Source organism: Anopheles cruzii, chromosome 3 (assembly GCF_943734635.1).
Source record: "Anopheles cruzii chromosome 3, idAnoCruzAS_RS32_06, whole genome shotgun sequence".
Classification (NCBI taxonomy): Eukaryota; Metazoa; Arthropoda; class Insecta; order Diptera; family Culicidae; genus Anopheles; species Anopheles cruzii.
This window is the reverse complement of record NC_069145.1, coordinates 36,410,293-36,434,415: the sequence shown is the minus strand read 5'-3', so window position 1 is coordinate 36,434,415 and position 24,123 is coordinate 36,410,293. Positions and strand designations below refer to the sequence as shown.

Below are 24,123 nucleotides of genomic sequence, written 5' to 3'. Positions count from 1 at the left end.
ATACTTTTGTTTCGCTGCGTGGCCGCTGTGCCCGCACCCCCTCTACTCGCGTTGCCCGGCACGGACCGCCCACCCCCTCCCGCTCCTCCGAACGTCAGACAGCACCAGAGATGTGTGCAGAAGGTGCGTGCATCTGTGTGTAAATGTAATCTCTCCTTTTGCAACACCAGCACCAGGAAACGAGAGAAGGAACGCAGGGAACCGACCGAACCGAAGCAACGCAAAGAGTCGGGGACACCACGGCGCGCGCGTAGGGAAAGCAGGCGGACTGGCGGAACAATGCCGACCGATACCCGATGGGTGTATTTTCTGAGGGGTGCATCCCTTTCACCAAGCCTTCCGATTCTAGCCCACCACCCGAGAGCCCGACGATCCGAAACCATCGGAAACCGATCGCACGGAACTTTCAGCTGGAGCAGGACAAGAGCGATAGAACGGTTGGGTGAGGTTGGTTTGACCGGAACGGGCGATGCTATCGGGCGTGTAGGGGCCAGAGACACAAACCAGGGATCTGGTTTGTGTTTCTCGCCCTTCTCGCAGCGATGCGTTAGATGCTTTTTATGATTTTACAATCGCGTGTACCAAACGGCCAACCTCTTCCCCGCCCGGGTGAGCATGTGAAAGGGGAGTAGGCCACAGAATTTTTGAATCGGTATTTTCAGCCACCCGCTCTGCAACTTCCTACTGCGTGCGATACGGTGCGGTGAGTATCCGGCGCAAAGCCGCGACGAGAAGCGTTCCGTAAATCAGCGACCCTCTGATGCTGCCGCCTACCGGAAGAAGCTGGCACCGCGTTTGCCTTGGACTACTGTTGTTTGCTACACTTTTAGTACTATTGCAGAACTACTTTCCCCCAGAACTACTTGCCCGCAGTTGTTTGGTTCCGATGTTCCTATCGGCTCACAGACACGTAAGTAAGTTGGCCAAGAAGGGGGTAAGTCAAGTGTTGTCCGGATGACTGCTTCATTCCAGAGTTTTCAGATCGCAGAGAACGAACGTTTCCGTATCGTATTGTTATTTGGAACGATGCACTAGAAATGCATCCTTTGGCCTGTGGCGTCGCTAGACAAGCGGCCGTAGATACGGTGCATTCTCGCTGCTTTTTTGGTTCACGAATTGAACAAATTCAGAGTATCACACCGAGTGACCGAGGAATGGTGCTCCATGCGGTTGCGTTGCGCCGGGATCCGATTTTTGTTCGTTTGTTTTGTTTTTGTTTTGTTCAACGTTGTTGTGCTGCAGAATCGCTCACCAGGTTGGCGATCGTTTGGGCATTTAATAAAAAAAAAAAAAACTTTCGCGAGCAACAAAACCAACAACGTAAGGTTAAATTCGCGCCTGTGCGTGGTGATGTTACCCTCCCGTCGCGCACTTCTTTTTTCTACTTTCATTCGTTCGTCCGTTCGTCCGCCCCCAAAAAAGGCCCATGCTGCCGATGATCCTTGACCAGCACTACATCAACCTGAAGTCGCAGGTCATCAAGGCGGAGCGGCGCGTGCTGAAGGAGCTTGGCTTCTGTGTGCACGTCAAGCACCCGCACAAACTGGTCGTCATGTACCTGAAGTACCTCGAGCTGGAGAAGCACCAGAACATGATGCAGATGGCGTGGAACTTCATGAACGATTCGTTCCGCACGGACGTGTTCGTGCGCCACCAGCCGGAGACGATCGCGTGCGCCTGCATCTATCTGACGGCGCGCAAGCAAAACATTCCGCTACCGAGTAGCCCACCGTGGTTCGTGATATTTCGCGTCAGCGAGGACGACATGCTGGACGTTTGCTATCGCATCATGTCGCTGTACCGGCGCACGAAACCGGACGCCGACCACCTGGAGGCGGCGGTCGACGCGCTGAAGAAAAAGTACCAGGAGCAACGCAAGAAGGACCGTCCGGATACGAACACCCCACCGACCGTCATCACCGTCGATCGTAGCAATGGATCGCACAATGCGTGGGGCGGCTTCATACAGCGTACCCTGCCGCCGCCGCCGAACAACACCGACACCAATGCCATCACCGGCGTCGGTGGTGGCGGCGGCGGATTGAACAGCAGCAACCCGGGTGTCACTAGTGGCACCAACTACAATAACAACGAATCAACCGATGGAGGGAAGACGCTGGCCGATGGTCAAAAGTCACGCTCAGGATCGAAGTCCCGATCGCGCTCCAAATCGCGATCGGCGCGGTCCCTGTCGCGGTCCCAGTCGCACTCTCGATCGCGGTCGCGTACCTCACGGTCACGGTCGAAAACGAGAACGCGGTCGGGCAGCGTGATATCGCGGTCCCGATCTCGATCACGATCTCTACAATCGCCCCGTCATTCCGCCGGAGACGGTGGACAGAGCAAAAGCGGCGGTGGCGGCGGTGGCGGCGGTGGCGGCGGTGGCGGCGGTGGTGTTAAGCGTGGCGCAAAAAAATCACGCCACAGATCGAGAACACCGACAAAGATGACGTCCAGTTCCGGGGGGAAGAAAAAACTGTCCCGCCTCTACTCATCACGCACGCCGTCACCGGACTCGCCGCAGAAGTACAAAAAGAGGTAAGTGTGGAGCGCCATCTCTACGGTCTATTAGAGAGCGAATGTTCCTAATTGGCGTTCTGTTTTTTGTGGTTTTTTTGGCGGCACACAGTGATAAGAAGTACGAAGTACGCCGCTCGGGACGTGAGGAGCGGGGCAGCGACAATCGTTACACAAACGGGTCCGATCGTGACCGTGAGCGCGATCGTTCGACGAAGGGCAACAACTTGAGCCTCGGTTCCATGCTCGACCGTGAGCAGCGTGACCGTCATCGGGATCGCGAAAGAGATCGCGATCAGCAGCAGCAGCAGCGGGTACGCTCCGATACGAAGAGCGGATACGAGCGGGACGATTACCGTCGGAGCGAGAAAGAACATCGGGGCAACGGAAAGCACGACAAGTACGGTTCCGGTCGACACAACAGCCCGGCAGCCCACGGTGGTCGCCATCGGTCATCGAAGCATGAGCGAGAACGGTCACGTGACCGCGAACGGGATCGGGACCGACGGCGGTAATCGCCACCGGGGGTGTTCGGACGAAGAAGGATCTGTTGCCATCGGGGCTAAGCGCGCGGTATCGCTTTCTCTCAATCGAGTCCACTCAACACAGTAAAGTTCAACAAGTACCGGTAGGCAAAAATCATCAACCATCTTCAACCTCCGTTTATGTTCTCGTGTGCGCCGGGGAACGATCGATGTATGGAATTGTGCCGAATTAGCTTTAATTTCGTTCGGGAGGAGCGCAATCAACCAATCAACCCCGTGGCAAGGCGCCAATTTACCGGTAAACGGTAAATCGAACGCAGAGACGATTTTAACTACTCCGAGTGGTGAGCCCCACTCGCGTCATGATACTTTCGGAGCATACACACTAAATGCAACTGAACGAGAAACCGATAATAAATAAGTGATACTGTTATTTACAAATTACTCTCTAGCTCTCTCTTATGGGTCGCAACCAGGAATCTCCGAAACATGTAGGGAAAGAACAAATAAATCGAGTCCTCGGTTGTTTGTCGTTGGGTGGTGTTTATTTTTCGCATTTCGTTTTGTATCTCATTGTTACTATATGTACATTTTTCGATTGATCGAGCTATACGTGCTGCAGGATGCATGTTCGCTTGCCGGTGACGCCGGTGAGAATGGTACATTCTTGCCAACTAACACAACTCAATCGATAGATTAATACGATCCGGGGGTTCGTTATTGCATCATGCAGGTTTGTCAGCAATTAAAGAGGATAATACAGCCCGTGTTATCCATTCTTGGCGAACGGCGTTTAACGGGGAAATAAATTATTAGCATGTTACGTGCGCATAGGACAGATGCCTTAGAGAAAGGAAAAGCATTCGTCCCTTGCCGAAAGTAGAGGTAGAAGAAATGGAAAATGGGGGATCTTATCGAACTGTGTTATAGGTATTTTTGTGTTATTCATTGGACCATCTAAAACGACTAGCGATAGATTAATGTTTGCCCCCCCTTTTGCTCAATTCAATTGTGTCGAGTTTTGGAGTGCTTGCGCCAATTCTTGTTCCATTTTAAGTTTAGCCTGCATTAAAGAAACCGTGCACTGCATGTGCCATGTCCACTATTTCATACTACTGAAAGGATGAGCTTGCTCGGAAAAGATTCGAGCAGCCAAACGCGTTTAGTGAGGTTATGTAGGTGTTACTAGTTTTTTTCTCTGTTCACTCTCCGATTGCTTCTATTACCGGTCTTTTGTGTATATTCGTTAGATCGTAGCTTTAATGAAGCTTTCTGAGGCACTCACGCTGCTGATGGTTTATGTTATTTGTTATCCTATCTGCGTATCAAAGGCTCCCCAAACTTGTAACTCTCTCTCGAAGGCCGTCGTGTTGTTTTTCGTTTCACAATGCTTAATTATTCATTGTGGTGTACTCAAAAGCACAACCACAAGTCGTTCGATTTGTTTGTTTTCTCTCTATTTTATAAAACTGTTCTTTCGCGTGTTTTTGTTTCGTGTATGGCGCACTCTTTTCGTTCTACCTTTTTTCTACCTTTGCCAGCGAAGCACGCAAAGCGAAAAAGAATAAGTTTGCTAACCAAATGTTGCCATGTTCGATGCTACTACCTTCAAAGCGTTCATCACCGCCCTGCGCCGCGGTGTCATTGATGAAGAAGCCAGAATCCTTTAGAACAAATGAAATAAAGTTCAACACACATCTTGTGGGTTTAGTATGTGCCGCAGCATGGCAGAGAAGTGCAGAGAAAGCTCAGATCAACCGGAAAGGTTGGTCCAGAAGAAGTCCTCATCGCAGTTGTGCCGCCACGTGGACGTGGCCCCTTTGGTGCTTTGGCAGTAGCAGGCAGACAGACAGAGGGTAGAAGCGATTAGTGCTAGTGTTAGTAGTGTGTGTGTAGTAGTCACGCGGAAGCAGACGAAAGCATGTTTTTATGGTCGTGTCATTGGTGCCGCCTTTCGATAGCAGTTCGGATCGTACGATGCAGTGGGGGGGTTAATGTTTCTCAAATGATCCAACCCTTTCCGCCGTGACGCCATCGAAACTAATCGGTGCTCCGAAGCACTCGGTGAACAGGTATGAATTATATGATTTTCTTTATGCACAAAGCAGAAATAAAATACAACATAAATTAACGCAACAAAAATTGATTGACATTGATTATCGGTTCCTTTTTTTCGCTCTTCAATCAATCGCTCAGGATGCGATCTTCGCCCTGGTCGGCGGCGTATATTGCTTGTGGTGCTTCTTAGTTACGGTTACGTTTGTCCAAAAGAACGAGATAGCTTTGCAACCAAGATTCTGGGGCGCAACCACCGTGTAAGAGCTTCGAAATCTGACGCAACGGGAACGAACGCAAAAAGAAATAACGAAAGACTGACTTTTACATGTATCGGCCACATGCATCGGACACGAAGAAAACTACGTTGTTACGTTGTCTAGAAGTTAACGCTAAATAATAATTACACGATTACAACACGATAAATGGTACGAGTTGGCAAACGGAGAGCCGCGCAGGACCCGCACCCGCTGCTTCTTTTTAAGTGTTTTGATGTCAGTGTGTTCAACCATGCACTTTGAGTGTTAAAACGAACAGTGTGTCGCTTGTACGGTGAATTAAATACGGTGTGAATATCTCTCTCTTTCGCGTTTGTTATGTTCGTGTTATGCATTTTTTTTCAGGGTTTTACTTTTATTTGTGAGTCTACACGACGACGGTTCTGTGACGGGTCACGCGGTGCATCGCATCCACACTTTATTTGTGACAACGGACAGGTCCCGCGCACCCGTCTAACCCGGGGTTAATGATTAAACAAGGAAGCATGCAGCAGCATAAAGACAACATCGTGATCGCTGCTTTCAACGGCAGCGCAGTGATCGATGCTTTGCATCGATCAATCCCTCCGCCCTCCGGAGTGTCGCTCGTGCCTAGATCGCTCTGGTAACTGCTGGCTGCTGGGCGGTTCCCCCGAGCACCACCTTGTTGGCGAAGGACACGATGGCGGTGGCCGGTTGCGTCGGTTCCAGCTCGCAGAACACGTGGCACTGATTGTCCGCCGACGATGGCGATCGTTTCGCGACAAAGGCAAAGATGCGTCTATAACGAAACGAAAGGAGAGGTTAATTCAATCGCGGCAGGACGCGGTCGGTCGCGGTCACCGCCTTACTTGGTCGCCGGAATATCGCCCGTCGTCGACTGGATGCTCCACCGGTGGTCGTCCGGGTCGAGGGCACAGAAGGACACATTGTTCGACGGGTAATGTCTCCTGTAAAAAAGGCCGATAATAGGCGATCAGTAAAGTACACGGTCGCCATGTGCGAACCACGGTCTCTACCTAAAGAATAGCTGCCGCGTGTTGTCGGTCAGTGTGATTCCCTGTAGCGATACCTTGAAGTGCACTTGCGTCGGTTTTGGCAGCGGCCGTAGCGCAAGCAGCGAACTGACCGCCTTCCTGATGGCTTGTGGTCCTGTGGTGGAAAAGGAAGACTGGACGGTTAGCGATCAACTGTTCCCGGGGGTCATTCCATTTTATCCACGGTACCTGTGAGTGATTCCGTGTCGCAAGTGAACAAGTACAATATGTTACAGGCCGCCCCTTGCTGCAGTAGCTGCTGCTGGGCCGGTGTCTGAAGCTCCAGTTGCTGTAGGTCCTTTTGTTTGGGGAGAATTAGAATTATTCGTTCCTGTTCCTCCACAAGACCCACAGGTCGGCATACCGTATCGGGGATGATGAGGCGACAGGGAAGCGCCAGCGGAGTGATCGAGTGCTGATAGACGAGCGCCGACAGCGACGTGAAAACGGGCTCGTTAGCGCATCCCTTCAGGCGCACCCCACGGATCGTGGGCTCCACGAGGAAGTGTCGGACGAGCTCCTCGCCGTTCGGGCCCGAGTACTGGACACCGGGCGGTGGATGGGCCACCTTCACGACGAGCCCGTACGCATTCGCGAACGTCGTCGAGTCGCGCACCACGAACGTGCCGGGCGCCGCGTTCCGGAGCAGGGTGATCGCTTCCTCACGGCTGATGCTCGGCTTGTACCAGTACTTGGACGAGTCGCGGGCAAACTTCACAAACTGCGGAGCCACTTCCTGCGGTTCGCTGTTCGCGTTCGAGGTGGTGGAGTTGCGGCGCGACGTGTAACAGGACAGGGCTTCGTTCTGGTTGACGATCTCGTGCGTTCGCTGGTTGCCACTGAACAGGTCCTTGCTGCAAGGGAAGCGGGACATCCAGTTAGAGATTAGAGAGGCTCAGTCGACTGGTTGTGCCACTTGGGCAAAGGGCTGTTACAAAAAGGACACACACGCACACACACAGAAAGACACACAGGGTAAAGGCACATTCCGGACACAGTATTGGTGAGTCGTTAGTAAGAGTGCAACGAGCGACAGTGGATGGCGAAAAGAAGTTCCTGAACATTTCAATAATATGTGAAAATGTGAGTACATCTTCGTTTTAAATGGCTCTTTTGAGACGTTGATTATTAGATTGAGGTTCTAAGAGGAACATTTGGGTGATAAAATGACATTTAGGTGTAATCTAGTGCGGCCATTTGTGGCGCCATAGATCGATTGGAGCACGCCGAAAACAATCGTAGTTTAAGTTGGAAGCTTGAAGTTTTCAGTTTTCAGTTCATGAAGACCGTAAATTAGTGGTCATGTTGTACGTCGTGGATGTTAATATCAATGTTTTAGGGTATCAACATCTGTCCAGACCAGCCAACCATTGAAAACATGTGGTTATTCATGAACTTTATAGTGTACGTAAAGATCCCTCTCAATTTAATAGAATTAGTAAACTGTAGAAACTGTACAGTAGAAAAGGCCACATCACAAAACGAGGATGTTTGACTACAGAATGGTATGCATTGCGGATACTAAACTTATTTTCGCCGAAGAGAAATTTGGCTTGTTTTAAATATATTTTGTTTTTCTTAGAAGAACGGACTTGGCCGTATTTATTTGCTCTAAATATGTTTGGCTAAAATTTTTCTCTTGTTTCCACCGAAGGTGTTCTTAAATACACCAAAACTATTATTTACACATCTTATTTAATGTTTTTGATTGATTTTTGATTGACTAGAGCAAATTTTTCATCCTCGTTTTGCCTAAAATCTTTTGTGTTCTTGAACTAAACTTCTTTTCGCCATCCATTGCATGTTCTAAGTATGATAGTTGTAAGTAGTTCCTTTAGCGTTCGCGGTGTAATTAGAAACACAAATTATTTTTTTAAGACTGAGCATCATTAGTAACTTGCGCAGCTGCATGTGTATATAAAAAGTACGTCGCAACATTTAAAGGTTTAAAGGTTACTTAACTCTCTTCGAGTCTGTTCAGTATGTGTTCAAACGTTAACAGACGTGGAGAGAAAACGAATGTTCACTTTCTACCCTCTACCCTACTCACTCGTAGTAGAATGTACAGCCGCCTTGCGTCCGTTTCTCTAAGACCGGCGCAACGCACTGAAACAGAGCCTTGCGGGCATGCGCAAGTCTTTCGAACTGTTTTAGGATCACGTTTTTCCTATCAGATAGGATGGCGCAAGGGCAGCAAGCAAAGCGGACGGACGGGCGGGTGGTCCCGGTTGACGCAGGTTACGGAGGATGGATAAAGCATTCAGAGTCAGTAGCATGATCAGGGCCAGGCGATTGTCACGCTCATCGTGAGTTTAGGGTAAGTGTCAGTGATGCGAAGTGAAGCCCCCGAAGAGTGTTAGGATCATTAATCGCTACCCGATCGCTACCGATCGGAGAAATTGGCACGGTGCCCAAAGTGCGACCAAGTGCCCTCCTAAACCTAAGTTAGTTTCCGAAAGAGGATCCACCCAGTCTTGACGGGCGGAGCTCCTTGGTTGGGTGCATATCTGACGTGACGGAAAAAGCACACATCGAACCAATCTACGGTGGGGCCACCAGACTCGAGACACGGCAATGGGTGTGGTTTCTCGATCTACCGATCACCGACGAACCGATCGGAACTCCGCGATCGGCCCGTTGCGGTTCGTCGGTGATCGGTCTCTGTAGCTCCCAACTACTTGACCAAGGCGAGAAAGTAACACCAATAAAGCTAACCTCACGTCGTACGTCGAAACGCTCGATTTCTGACTTCGTAGTGACCAAGCGGAGTTATACTTGCTGCCGGAAATAACGGGAAATAATGAGCCGATGAGCTTGGGTTGGATCTTGTGGGGTTGGGTTCTCCTTTGGGATAGTGTCTACATGGTCCGTGTTCCCCGGCCCCGGCGTCCCCCCTCAAAAACCCACACTTACCGTTGTGATGTCGGACTCTTGGGTGGAAGCGCTGGACTAGAGGTGCCGTTGCTCAGCCCGTACGGTGTGCGTGGCGTCACCGGGAAGGCGGGCGTTTCCGGGCGTGGCGAACCACCGATCGGTGAGTTGTCCGGTTCCGTCTCCGAGCGGTACGACGAGAACGATTCTTCCCGTGCCTACAAAAACAAAGGACAACGAAATGGACAGGTTAAGCCAACACACGGACCTGTGGAACCTTCCCTTTGGGTGGTAAGAAAGATCGGCCTCACGGACACGCGTGACGTTAGTTTCGAGATTGATGTGCAATTAGGACTAAGAAACGGAAGGGTCACAGACACATTGAAAGCATGCGACAAAGTGCAAGCGGCTGCAGTTCTAAGGACGACGTTCTGTCGACGACGATCCGATTTGTCGATTGTGAGCGTGAAGGATGAGTGAGTGAATGAGTGAATCCAACGTTACCTGATCGCACCAAGAGATCGCATTGCTGCGTTCGGATAAGCTAGGCGAAATGGATGAGATGGTACTGTCGGTTTCGGAAGCAATGCGTCGCACATGATTGTTCATTAGTAGCGGATGATGGGCGTGGTGGTGATGGTGATGGTGCTGGTGGTGAGGTTGACCACCGCCCGCCACTAGCTCGTGGCTGTGCCGTGCTGTCGTCCCGTGCTGCTGGACACCGTATCCGTTGACCAATTCGGCGGCCACCGGTGTTGGGGGCTGCGATCCGGGTCTGGGGCCATAGTACGTCGCGTGGCCATTACTTAGCTGGCCCCGCTGGTTCTCCGTCATATCGTACTCCACGAGACTGGCCAGTACGTCCGATAGTTCGCAGCGGTGATTGACTTCGTCCTGGATTCGCTGTTGCTGCTGCTGCTCAGTGTAGTGGCCCTCAGAGCGACCTTCGATCTTCGCCAAATGCTCCTCCGTCACGTCACTCTCGAGCGCCAGCGAGGCTAGCAGCTTGTCCAGTGCCAACTGACCACGGCCAAGCTCCCCGTTCTGGTGCCCGTGGCCGTTCGTTCGCTCGACCGCCGACGGTTTCTCGTCGAAGCTGCCGTCCGGCGAGGATAGTTCCATCGGTTCCGGTGCCGCCGTGTTTCGGACGCAGTGTTGAGGCAGCGGCGGCGATGCATGAGCATGATGATGGTGGTGTTGGTGGTGGTGGTGGTGGTACTGATCGATTAGCTGATGAGGGTGGTGATTAATGAGACTTGCGCTACTGCTATTGCTAGTGGACATGGAGGAAGACGAGGACGAGCTGGTAGTTACACTGGAGGTGGTGGTGTTAAGGCATGCTAACGCCGACGCCACGGACACCGCATCGCCGGTGGGTGCAAGTTGTTCCGGGGACGTCCCGGCCACGGCAGCCACGGCCGCCGCACTGTTGGTTATTTCGTTTAGCAGGTTATTGAGCGTTTCGCAGTTATCGAGATTATTCAGACTGTTTATGTTACTGAAGATTATCTGTTCGGACTCCTGCAAAAAAAAACGGCAACGAAACGGAGAAGAAGAAAACACAAAAAAATGGACGGGCGAGAAACGTATGATTAAAAACATAATGTATGAATGGTGGGCGAGTAAAGGAAAAAATAAGGAAAGCAAATCACAAAACCAACACCAAATGTAAAAACAGAGTTAGTCGGGCACAAACAAACACAAACCGGGGTTAATATGAAAAAGATGATAAACACCAAGAGAGAGGATGAGAAAACAAGAGTAGATAATACAAAACTACAAACTGAAGTATTGAAGCATTTGAAAGAATGGCAATAAAGAGGAGCGAGAGAACGTTCTCGACCGTTCGAAAGACTTTACACGCCGAAAAGAGGACCACTCCGGAAAGGACGACGACGTCGATCTACGGGGCGCACCGTCGTGCCGTTTGTTAGCCACCGCCGGAGTCTCGTTAGTTAGGTGAGCGATAGAAGGGTAGAGGAGAGCTTGAAGTCCGTTCGAGACGACCACCTACCAATCGGACCTGTCCGTGCTTCGGAGTCGAGTGATCCTCGGCGGCAAGGGACAACAGTCCACTGCTGCCGTTGAGGGTGTTGCTGTTGCTGAAGTGTTGCTGATGCTGCTGCTGGCTGTAGAGCTGGTGACGATAGCTGTGCGGTGACTGGGGCTGACCGTTGATGGGACTGCTGGCCGCGCTGCCGTTGATCGCCCCGCCACCCTGTAGCAGCTGGTGGTGCGGATGGGAAGTGGACAGCGACGAGTGTGAGGTCGTCGGCGCGGGCGAAGCCGACGACACCGACGATGCCGGGGCGGCCGATGAGGGTGACGGCGATGGGATTTGTGCTTGTGCAATGTGACCGTGCGGTGAGGCATTCAAGATGGAGAGCGGTGCAGACTGGAGGCCGCCATGTTATGAAGGTGGTCGTGGTAGTGTGAGTGGTCGATACGAGAAAGGATACGTAAATTAAATCATAACACACGCGATGGTGCCAAACATGACAAACTAGCTATCGGTGGTTCTAACGCAAGGTCCGAAATGTCCGAAACAAATCCAAAATGCATGGTGCTACGTGCCACAGCAAAAAAACGCACTCCATTTCGAGGTGAATTAATTTGGTACGGCTTGAGCCTTTTTGATGGACGGTTCCCTGAATCCGTTCCCAGGTTCCTCCCCCGGTACACTCACCCCAATGGTCTGCAGCTTCGCGTGATCGTGCGCCCGCTGAACGGCCACGAACGGGCGCTCGGTCGAATGAGTCCTGCCGGTGGTCATCGTGTGGTAGGTCCGCTCGTTCCGGACCGGCGACAGCGTTTGGCTCCGCCGATGGGTGGTATTGTAGACGCTCTCTCCGGTAGGGAATGCCGGGCTGCCGTAGTTGTAGCTGGGGGATGCGAGTAAACGCCGTCAATGAGACTACCTCTCGGAGCAGTACTACCTCAGTACATACCTTACGCCGTTTGAGTGTTCCCTTCGCTGCTGTTCCCGACGGGCGCGCAGCTTCTGCTGTTGCAGCTGTAACCATGATTGTCCCGAAATTCTGTGTGGGCGAAAAGAAAGGCAAATGGTAAGGTGCGGGTTTGCTTTCGCCAGAGCACTGCATTGCGTCACCAGCAGCTAAAGTCCCCAGTTATTGTCCCTGAGCGCCCCGTCACCCGCCCCAAGTTGGCGAAACATTCAAACAAATAGCACTACATCTGCAGCACGGCAGAAACATGTGTTTAGATGGCGACCTGGCGACGACGACGACCGCGAAAAGACCGTTCGTCGTCGTTGTAGATCATCTTTCAACACACTGGGTGGCGGACCGTGGCTCACGTGATACGGGAACATGGGACACAGGTGTCAGTGTCGAGGGAAAATATGACAAACTGGACTCTAGGCGACATTGTTGTTGGGAAACTAATTGAACCTTTTTTTATCGAAGCAAAAATTTAGCTGAACTTTGGGCAACTAGAACATCTTCGTTAAGGGTGGTTAAGTTTTCATTTTACTCTCGATCAATAGTGTACACTACACTCACACTAAGCCCCTTAATCTATTGCTTCAACGACACGATGCTTTGAGGTCGACAGTGGCATGTTTGAGACAGCTGAGACTCGTTAGTCAACTTTCAGAGCCGATAAGCCGTGTGTTACGGTTATCCCGTGTCTGTCGCGGTTTCAATGGCCCGTGTACATTAAGCTTGGTTTCAAATTACGAAAGCACATGAAATGGTGATAGCGTTACACACGGTGGCTAGCGAAACAAAGTTAATTTGAACAAAATAAAAAGAGTACGGATAGAAGAGGATTTGTAAATGAGACATTGATCGTACATTTTCCTTAATACGATAATCACGACCTTCAATTTATATAATCCTTGATTGTTTTATCGACTGCTGTCTCGCTTTTGTCGAATTTTTTAGGGCCCTTGTCATTTTTACTACTAAAACTAATATTTGTGAGCATTTGACGTTATTTATCGGTTAGTTTATAATACTTCGAAGTTTTAGCCATTCTACAAGTAGAGATATCAAACAATGTCTTGTGAATTGTTCATCGCGCGTTTTCACCCTTAATTCTGCATTTTGAATATCGCAGTCTAAAAAAAGTTATGTTATGATTACTTATGAATAATAACATCAACGTTAGTGCCTTTAATAAACGCGTTCGAGCAAAACGAAGGAAGGCGAGGTGGGAAAACCGAAAACTTTAAGCTTAAAATTTTGAATAAAATATGTTTCACAGCGCGCAAATTCAACTATGGATTAAAGCAAAATTTCATAAATCAGCTCTAAGATTCTCAAACTAACATTCAACATCTTCAGATGATAAACTATGTTTTGCTAGCTCCTGTATATCTACACTGCTGGTCAATGAAATAGGTAACTGTATTTAAGCTGCGTTATTTGATCATTTTTCAAAACCTATTGAATTCACAGGTATTACAATGATAGTATAAGATAGAAGAACTAAAAATAAGATAAAGATAGTCTAAAATAAGTGAAAAATTTTAGGAATTCGTTTATTACAATAGAAACCTGTTAAAAGTACCTGGTCAATAAAATAGGTAATTCTGCGTGTATGTCAAATTTTAATGAATTTACACGGTTTACTCTTTTTCTATTGTCAAAAATAAATATTTTATTTCAAAATTAGTCAGTACCGCGTATATCCACCGTTGTTTTGGAGAACTTTATGCACTCTTCTTGGCAGCGAATCGACCAAATCCTGACAAGTTTTTACTGGAATGGAATACCATTCCTGCTGCACTTTTTGTCACAATTCATCTTTGTTTGAAAACTATTGTCCAGCTAACTTTTGCTTCAAGGTATTCCACAAGTTTTCAAAATGGTTTAGGTCAGGAGACTGACTTGGCCAATGCGAAACTGACACATTATTGCCATCAAACCACGATATCATAAGCTATGACGTATGCTTGGGATCGTTTTCTGGTTGAAATATCCATCTCAGTGGCATGTTTTCTTCTACGTAAGGCAGCATAAACGTCTTCCATAATTGTTTTATACTCGAGAGCATGCATGGTGCTCTTTACTCTGAAATAGGGACCTATACCAGATCATGAAAAATATCCCCAAATCATGATACTTCCACCTACATGTTTAAAAAATTTTTTTGCAAACCTGGGATGGAATTATTTGCTAGCAGGTCGTCAAACATTACACTGAGAGTCCGAACGAAACAAATTTATTTTGGTTTCGTCGTTCCATAAAATATTATGCCAATTTTTCGTAACCCTCGGTACCTTGCCATGAACGATATTGAGCAGCAAACTGTTACCTCATCTGAAATTTTTTTTTAAATCAATAGTGGCACTTTTCTTGCAATTAGCCCTGATAGATTAGCTTCTTGTTACCGCCTATGGACAGGTTTTGGGCTAATAATGTTATTTATTATTGAGCAAATCGCTCTGGATGCACCAAACGGATCCGCTTTGGACAAAAATGATATGCGATGATCTATCGTTGGTTTGGTTTTTCTTGGTCTAACTCGTGTTTCCTTTGTTTTTTTCCACAACAAAGCATTTCTCACAAAATTTACTGATTTTCCTAGTAGTTCGGCGTTGCTTTTGTACCTCGCGCCTTCGTTGCGTAAACTCTTCACAATCTTTCTTTCCTTAAGGATTGCAATGAGTTCTTCTGACCATTCTAAATGTTCTACCAGGAAATAACCCTTTTTTTAGATTCACAATTGAAAATTGATTACAACAAGACCAATTAAACCAATTTCGTTCAAAAAGTCTGGTGAAATTGCATCGTATACATCGAATTACCTATTTTATTGACCAGGCCAAATCAGACCGCTGTCAAAATAAGTGGTAACACACCTGTCACTTTTGACATAAGTATCACCAACATAGCAAAAAAATGACATAAACTAGTATATCTAAGTACAGTATTAGTTTGGTGATCATTGGTTTAGTAATGGCTTGAGTACAGTTCAAATTGTATCAGCTTCACACAATTACCTATTTCATTGACCAGCAGTGTATTATCTGATATCGAGTGCATAAAATGCGTGTCGATAAAATATAGAAATGCCAGCAATTGCTTAAAATATAAGAATCTGCCGAAGGCTACGGCGTCACAGGGCCAGCTATGAAGTAGATCATAGTACTACACTATTCAGGTACGTGGTGACCTCACGCTATTAGTAACAGTTTTTTATCGCTGTTTAGCCAAATTTAGTCTGATTTCAGTTCAACAAATGGCTGTTGATAAATTGCTCCAATTGAAGTGTTGATGCTGCATCTGTTTGCAATATGTACGACTTCTTTTTCCACATTCCATGAACGATTTTACTTTTCCATATGCTTGTAGAAGAAGAGGATTCAGGTCTACTAAATCAATCAACCTCTGGAGTGTTTCGGAGACGTACCAAAAACCGTGTCAACCGTCGACTGCTACGCGAGTCGTCAGCGTCCCGGATCAAGTCCGCGATCCGCTCGATTTCCTTTGGTAATGAGAAAGTTGCTTCACGATAAATACGTTATTGCCGTGCGCGCTGCGCGGGACACATCGGAGTGTGGGATGTGGGGAGTCGGACAGATGGACCGAAAACAGCGGGGAGAGCAGCCGCAAAAAGGGCGCAGCAAAATCGGAACAACCAGCCAGCACCTCCCACCGTAAACGGCAATTGATGTCAACCCGACCCGGCCCGGCCCGGCCCGTCAACGTTGGGGCGATTGAGCCGCGCGCTGCGCTGGACCGCACTGCCCAAACACGGCAACAAGTACGCTATCGGCTATGATGGACAACGCCCGGGGGGCCGGGGAGGTTGGCTGCGGCAACCATAAACCGAACCTGCCGCCGCCTGCCCGCCATCTCTCTCGCTTTCGTTCGTGGCGCGGTATGTCGACCGACGACCGACCGAAAGTCTCTCACAGCGTCGCTCGAGATCGCTCGAGGACGATAGGAATGTGGAAACCTGATCACCTTCCCGCGCTCCGGCCCCGCGCAGAGTCAATCACCACGGTTCGGCCTATCGGAGGATCAATGCACTTCTCCTCTCCGACAGGTTGGGGTTTATGGAGTTTTGCGGAATTCTGCTCCACAAACCTTCTTACCTGGGAATGGTGGGATTTCTCGGTGGGAAAATGGCCGCCGACGGATTGTCGGATGTCGAACGGTCGAATGGCCCCCCCGCCAGTCGGGCGGGGTACATTCTACGAGGTCAGCGGCAGGTCAGGCCTGTCACGCCGTGATTCATTCATGCTCCACTCTACCGCACGAGGTCCTCACGAGAGGTGCGTACTAATTATAGCCGCAGACTACCCCAACGCGACCCAGCGCGCGCGCGAAGGGATGTGCGTAATTGCGATCGGATTAGTCACCGTTGAATCGTACGGATCGTGAAAGATTTACAGGTTGTTGCTGTTTCACCGAACTGGTCCGTTGTCCCTTTTTGGTGTGCCTCAAACGCCCGACAACCGCTAGTTAGTTGGACCACAGCTTCCCAGAACCTGGTTCTTCGAAAGAGAAGACGCACAACGCAAGTTCCCGCTCCCGGCGGGTGTTATTGTTGTGTAAACAAAACGGAAAGCACGCCCACAGCGCACGACACGGCCGCGAACGATAAAACTTGCGCGCGCTAAGAATAAGTGATGGCCGTCGGAAAAACCGTCCACCGGTGACAGTGTCGGAACCCTTCCGACCGGCGCGATTCAGAATGATGGACCTGCGGCTCGGGAAGTAGTAGCTTCCTGTCGTGGACCGCCAATCTCTGACCGCGCTCTGGGGGTCGAGATTGATTTGAGCGAAAATGAAGCGCGCAATGGTCGAGGACCTTCTTTTACCGAGGTGTCCACGTTTATTTCTGTCCCCACCAACAACCATGAGATGGGATTGCGCGTAAAAATAGCGACCCCCGAACACGCCATGGACACCCTGCCTGGTGACCGTGACGTGGTACCCCCACCGGCTTTTGACGTTGGTTTTTAGGTCTCGCCATGCGAGAGAAGCGAGTATGGGAGTCGTCAGAGGCGTTTACTTTCTCGGCTTCCCGCGTCTGACATTTGGGGCTGGACGCGAAACCTCTTTACCCGACAGGCGGCAGCTCGTCAGTCGTGAACTTTGATGTTACGCACCGTGGGTGCTGCCCCCGGACCGGGAAGATTTTGCGTGGAGTGCCCACACACCGTTTCCAGAGCCATAAACGCGGGGAACAATGGCGTATCAAGACGATCCGAGCGTTCAATAAAACTGATCTCGACGAGTTTGACTCATAATTGATCATTCATATGCAAACCAAACATGGTTATTATTCCAATGCTTCTAACCGGAGCTTGACCCCTGTGTTTCCCAAGACCGCATTGAAACGGGCTGGGGACTGGAGAAGATATTTAGGTGTGTGAATAAATTCTTGCCGTTTTTTTCAACATTTGTAACCTAACTACAACAACAAAACTTATGACTACTTTAATTAAAGTATTGTCCGTCGTTAGCTAGTACTTTCTGCCATCTTTTAGGTAGTTCCTCGATTCCGTGCCGACAGAACTCCTCCTCTTTAGGAGCGATCCCCTCAGAGACCCATTTTTAAATACTTTCATAAGAAGTGAACCGCTGTGCTGCTAAATCGTTATTCATCTAACGGAACAAATACTAGTCCGAAAGAGCAACATCTGATGAATACAGCGGTGGGGTTAACAATTCCCATCCGACATTTACGGGATAGGTTTTGACCGGTTTTACGATGTGGGGTCGAGCGTTGTCATGTTGAAAAATCAGCTTATCATATCTTTTATCCCATTCTAGTCGTCTTATGGCCAAAGCTTTACTTCAAATGCATTAATTATTGTCGATGGGATTGTCCTTCAATAATTTCATTAGGTTTAAAAGCTCACAGTACACTACACCTTTCGTATCCCACCATATGCACAGCATAAGAGTTGCGCAATGAAGATTTTGCTTTGGTTGCGATGGACCTGGTTCACATCACTAGTGACGATTCGGTATATGAATCCTTTTTTTCTGCTGTGCAAGCTGTAGTAAAAAAGTACTCTCCGCAAAAACATTTTACCAGGAACAAAACTTGACATGTTCAAATGCTTATAAAAGGTGTTGTTTACACTTTAACAAAAAAACCTATACTGCGTTAGCGAATTGTATCATTTAGTGAGTAACGCAATCTATTGTTAAACGGCACGAATTAATTCACACACCTAATATTGCCGCCCGTGCTGGGGGGGCGTTGAAGTAATCAAAAATCTTTCCAGAAACTTTCAATCTTCAAAACACGAATCCTCGAACTTCCTGGGAGCTTCCACACCGAAACTCATTCCATTAATTGAAAGATACGCTTCGTCGTTCGTTTAGTGCCGCTTTGACCTCGAGAAAAGCGACCACAGAAGCCGGAGCCACCACCGGGGTTTGGGCGTGCGTCGCTTAGCGCCGACGACGATTTAGCAGATCGTCCTCCACAATTATGTCCTCGTACGCCTCCAGAAGCGGAGGAAAACATATGGCGCGGCCACATCAAAAACTCGACTCGATCGCGCCGCCCAAAAGGGCAGCCCGAATGGCAGGTTATCTTGATTCATTTTGTAATCATTCTTTATAGCCGGTCCCTGCCGGCCGGGCGAACGACGTCCATCTTCGTCAGCGGTTAATGGCGGGTCGATGGAAAAAAATGGAACCCTCGGGAAGTGGTTCTACGAATCGCCACGATTAAAAACCCCCCGTGGATCGATGTCTGTAGCAGAGCAGGCTGAGTTCTAAGGGGTCCCAGCACAGCATCGCCTTCTTGGCCACTTCCGGGATTGCTACGAGTGAAGGAGCTGACCACGGCATGGAGGTGATTGTTTCACGAGACGGCGCGCATTACCTAATTTGGCAACCAGCCGGAGGTTAACCGGAACGAACGATGCTGCGGTCCGCAAACGAGTTCGTGCTTTCACGCGACCGCGTAATCTAATCAAGGCGCAGACCGGCCAAGGATGTACATTGACCGGAAGAGGACAAGTGCGCCGTGCGTCGCGCGCGCCAGCGAAGGTCAAGGAAGTGGCGGCCGACCTCGAGCGGGCGCCAACCAGATGGTGGCCGCGGTGGTCTTTCTATAATTAAGTACCCATAAAACGTATCCACAACGTGTGTGCTCACCTACATTAACGGAGCTCATAAATGTCGCCGCCAGTCGGACGATCTTCGACGATCACCTCGCCACCGAAAGTGATCTCCACGTCAAGAATGCATTTTCAGACTTAAAACGCTGCCACTCCAGAGATCGAATGAACATCTCAGGATCACTGCAACTCATTCGTCGGGCTACCAACACCAATAAGAGACCGACGTGGGCCCGTGGTACGGCAAACATTGTTTGTCCATATTGGGGGCAGCTCTAATTGGCCGATTCATTGGATGCATTGGACGCCCCCAACGGGTTGCCAATTGCCAGTTTGAAACATGCACCCCACTGGCCCAGATTACAGAGCGTGGGGCGCTCGATTTGGTCAAAATTGTGGCAATAAAACGCTGGAAGAGATCGCTGGCTTCGCTCATCATCCAGTCCAGGGTTCTATTTCCTGCGTGGATTCGCCAATCGGCAAGCAAATCGGTCAACCCCGTCAGTCAGTCAGCAGCCTGCGTGACAGGTTCAGGCAGCGCTGTCGTCGTTCGTTCAGTGTCAAACCGCTGTGGGAGCCGCTCAGGAAGATGGCCATTCCCGAGACTCCCGATGGCCGGTCGACCTTGACGGTGGTCTCGGCGGGTTATTTGAGGCCGTACCCATCGATGGCTTCGACTGGCCGGGATGCAATTAGCACCGTTTGGCCGCTGGAGCGACATTTGATCGCAGATGGCGCACCAGCGCCGAAGTGGAGGTTCCATTCAAGGGGGCCGATCGGTGGCAACCTCGAAGCAGGCTGGCTGGGTGGGTGAGAGCAAACCACCTCCGCCGCCCGCCTTCGGTAAACGAAACCGATCAAGTATGTCGCGCAAACCCGTGTCTCACCAACATTCGCACGCAAGTCGCGGGCGACACCACACCGCAACAAGAGACTCGCCGAGACTGACGCAACACCGCAACACGCGGAGATCACCGCGAAAGGCGTGATATAACCGTGTGTTTTCGTGTTCAGAAGTCCCTCAAAAAGCTGAAGGTCCGGACCGAAATCATCTCTATTCCGCGGATTTCATTCTCTCACAAGCTCTCTCTCGCTCTCTCGTGCTGGCTGATAGCTTAAAAGAAGGCCATAAATGTCGGTTGGGCTAGGCGCGGGAGTTCCTTTGGGTTTTTGCACCCGCCTCGAAACGGGTCACCACGCAAACAGCAAACACCATTGTCCGAGACCGTCTGGTGGTGGTGGAGCATCGAGAGTTAATATCCGAAATCCATGTTTGGTCAAACCCGGCCGACTCCTAACGCTTGCCGCTGCCGGCTAGGCCATCCGGTACACGATCGGCCTCGGGAGCCGGAGGACTTCCCATTTAGGGCAGACACTAAGGGGACGCCGCGGCGGCGGCGTGTCACACGATCGGGGCTGGAATAAATCCGTGAAATGGGAACCTTATCCGTTCGCGCATACGCGTTCGATAAGCTTCGCGCGCTTCGTCGTGATGTGCAGAGTTCGATTTCATACGGCAATACGGTAAAACACGTGACCATGTAGCAGAGGGCATTAGCGGATGTGATACGTGCGACTTATCGCAGACGACGACAGGGGTCAGCTATCGGTACTTTCCCGTACAGGAAGTCTGTTATAGGGTGATCCCTCAAGTTAAACTACCGATTGCCTGACTTTTGAAACGACAAACTTCAATCTGGGAATTGTAAACAATTGTATAGGTCAGGCGGCATCATCGGCCCATTTTTCTTCGAAAACTGAAGAAGGTGTCGCCGCTACCGAGAATTGTTGGCTGATTGGTTCTTCGTGGATCTTCGGAATCCAAACACTAGAACGACTACTCCGACGACTACAAACCACAGGAAGGAACAGTGTCTTACGGTTCCCACCAAGTTCTTTGGTTCTCAAAAGAGTGGCGGAGCACAGAAAACGTCTCTTCAGAAGGGGTCTTGAATCCGAATTTGACGAAGAGTTAATGAAATGTTAGATTCCGTACCCTTTTCAGCGCGGAACTGCGCGGACAGATTGCGAATAGATCCATGGTTTAGCTCGCTGACTGCCATCCCAATCCCGACGCGGATGTTGCCTGGAGCCGTGAAGTTGGACTTAAGATTAGATGTAAAACTGGACGATAAGCCACCGCAAATAAAGTGTAACGCCACGATAAGACCTCCTACAGTCCGACATTGGTAGCCCCAGGTAGACCGGAGACCGGAAAGATTTGCTTATTTATTTAAATTATGCGACAGTAGACACTTTTAGTGTTAAAACTTTGGCTCACGCACTCGGGCGGTGTTAATGATGATGGCGCCTCCGTAATCCAAGCGCACACCAAGAAGCGGTTTTAGTTGGAATCGCGCCTCGACTTTTGGGCCGAAGCAAAGGAATGTCATTTTCTGCACACACCACTCCACGGGGGCGTATGTCAACCGTGGAGCGCGACCCACGCGCGCCCTCGCTACTTGACTTCCGACGACGACGACAACAACTTCCGACGGTCCACAGCGCGGGCGGCCGTAAAACCGGCCGCCAACCGGCCGGGGAGTCGGCGTGCGATCGGCAACCAATTTGGTGCGGATAATTTATAGAGGGTTTATCCGAGGGTATCCGAGAATCGAGCTGCGTGTAGGTCATGCTTATCGACTCAATGAACGCTGCGAAGCTCCACTTGCGACTGATGGCCGATCGAACTGTACGTGGGACGTGCAAATTATCGATCGACGTATTTAGTGCGTTTATGAATGAATTCCGGAGCCAATGCCAAGGTGACGGGCATCAGCGCGCGCCGCGTAGGCCGCGTGACTACAATGTTGCCCATTTCCGGACACCTCAACCCTCTCTGTGGGGCGCGCGTCAATCACATCGTCGGTCGGGCGGACCCAAAAAAGCATTAGCAAAAACCTTGTCCGCCTCGCGTGCGGACTGTCCATCCATCCAAGACGAGCCAGAAAAACCTGTTTAGCCGTGCGGCCCCAACCCAAGATTGGGCCCATGTCAAAAATGCATTAAAAAGTGCAGCATCTTTTGCACGAACCACGAAGCCACCGGACCGGGGTTCGTTTAAAATTTAAGATGTTCATCTGGCGGCACAATGCAAATGCGGTCGAATCCGGTGGTCGAAGGAGTGCGGTCGAAGGAGTGCTTCTCGGACCACCACCACCACCACAACCACTTGTGGCCGGCGATCTCCGAAACAAGTTCGTTCAACTCGATCGCCTGCATTCGCTAATGAGCGGATTTCGTAAGAAATCGTTTAACGCTGTGTTGCCGCCACTGCTGGGCTGCGAGAGTTCTGCAACACCGTCAGAGAGCTGTCCGACGACCGGTCCAGTCCGGTGGGCGAACAGGAGTCGAACAATCTGCGAGACCAATGGTCAAACTGTCCAAGGAGCATGATGTCATGCACGGGCCAGAAACCTGCCCTGGCTCCTGACAGGTCGTAAGCCTGAAGCGTGGTCATGCGCACAATGCAATGTAGCAGAGACACGACGGACGATAAACGTCTCGTAATGAACTTTGCGACACACAGGAACAAGGATCCTGGGGTCGTCATCATCGAACATCAAGGCAATCCCAGGGCATAGTTCTTGAATTTGTTTAAAACCATTTCTCAATTCGAAAAGACGATGTTTGCAGTTCGTCACCGAACAAAGAATGAAGAATTAGTCGCTCTTGAGGTAGTATCAGGTGAGCAAAGGGTAATTGGCACACCTTGCTCAGGTCTTGCCGGCTGGGCACGTGTCTTGACTGACAGCCAATTACAGCAAAAGAACGCCTTTGGATCAAAGATGGCGACTGATCCGTTCCGACTGGCCTTTAATGAAGCACCTACACAACCACCCAGGTAAAACCCCGTAGAACTCTTTCCAAAACCCAGACACACGCCGGTGTGTTTGTTGTTTGTCATCCAGTGCGTGGCCATCGCTACACCGGTGGCTAACCTTGAAAACGAAGAAAGCTTGAAGACGGGAGGTCCGCCGAGCGGAAAAGGGGCCACAAAACTAACGCCCTGTGTCAGAGAGAGGTTCGCCTATTTATAAATTCCGTTTTCGCCGCGGGCGGGCGTCCATTGGCCGGGGACGAAATGCAGGGCACCACACGAGGACGGGGACGGTGACGCTGGCTACTACCGCGCTTATCGTTTGCGTTCACCATTCGGGACGCAACGCTAGCGGAACCGCTAGCCAAAAACCCTTCCCACACTGTGGCTGCTGAAAGTGAAACTTCAAAAGGGTCAATGTCGGGCGCTTCTCTCAGAGTGGCAGCTGGCCACTGAGTTCTGACCCAAGTCGGTGGAGGATATTTTTGGAAGCCACTTCTAGGGCCACCAGTGGTGTGCTCCAAGGATGCTCCTCCGACTCCGTTAATCATATAGGACGCACCGTTGGAGCGCACTACGGGTTGGCCATCGACGAGGTCGTCGTTTCCGGAGGGACGTCACCGGAGACCATCACCTGTTCCACGGCCATTTGGCAAGACCAAGAGTCGGACCAAAAGGTGCGAATATCGGTGCGATTCGATTTCGCTTCGGGGATAAATATTTATCCGCGGGTGACATACGTGAATTGACCCAAGGTTCCGCTTTCTAGCTTATGCCGCGAAGATCTCTATAGGGTGATCCATTAAGTATTTGGATTTTACATTACCGATTACTTGACTTTTAAAACGGTAAACTTCATTCGGGAAATTTTAAACATTTAGTCAAAATGTTGACACATATCAAATGGGACACTGTACGCTTGCAGAAAGTTGGCAAATATTCAAAACTTATTTCCAAAGTGGTGAGTCCTCAATTCATACAGTACGAAATTTGAAAAACTCGTTTCCACCTCGGCGGTTTA

The 24,123-nt window shown here is 49.9% G+C and overlaps 2 protein-coding genes across 2 annotated transcripts in view; one reads left to right on the top strand and one right to left on the bottom strand.

Moving 5' to 3' along the window:
* The first annotated feature begins 776 nt into the window (after positions 1-776).
* On the top strand, positions 777-3,434 carry LOC128269683 (cyclin-L2-like). The gene is made up of 2 exons (XM_053007068.1): positions 777-2,538; positions 2,630-3,434. Exons 1-2 carry the CDS (start codon positions 1,427-1,429, stop codon positions 3,030-3,032), a joined length of 1,515 nt encoding a protein of 504 aa, XP_052863028.1. The 5' UTR covers positions 777-1,426; the 3' UTR covers positions 3,033-3,434.
* Positions 3,435-5,077: 1,643 nt separating this feature from the next.
* LOC128275179 (uncharacterized) overlaps positions 5,078-24,123 on the bottom strand; it is an 81,463-nt gene continuing 62,417 nt past the window's right edge. The window contains exons 13-24 of the mRNA XM_053013592.1: positions 12,171-12,260; positions 11,909-12,104; positions 11,237-11,617; positions 9,727-10,743; positions 9,265-9,440; positions 9,067-9,129; positions 8,402-8,518; positions 6,716-7,205; positions 6,541-6,649; positions 6,334-6,466; positions 6,166-6,264; positions 5,078-6,095 (exon numbers count right to left, since the gene is read on the bottom strand). Coding sequence (XP_052869552.1) covers positions 5,927-6,095; positions 6,166-6,264; positions 6,334-6,466; positions 6,541-6,649; positions 6,716-7,205; positions 8,402-8,518; positions 9,067-9,129; positions 9,265-9,440; positions 9,727-10,743; positions 11,237-11,617; positions 11,909-12,104; positions 12,171-12,260 — 3,040 coding nt within the window. The 3' untranslated portion in view covers positions 5,078-5,926. The remainder of the gene's footprint in view (positions 6,096-6,165; positions 6,265-6,333; positions 6,467-6,540; positions 6,650-6,715; positions 7,206-8,401; positions 8,519-9,066; positions 9,130-9,264; positions 9,441-9,726; positions 10,744-11,236; positions 11,618-11,908; positions 12,105-12,170; positions 12,261-24,123) is intronic.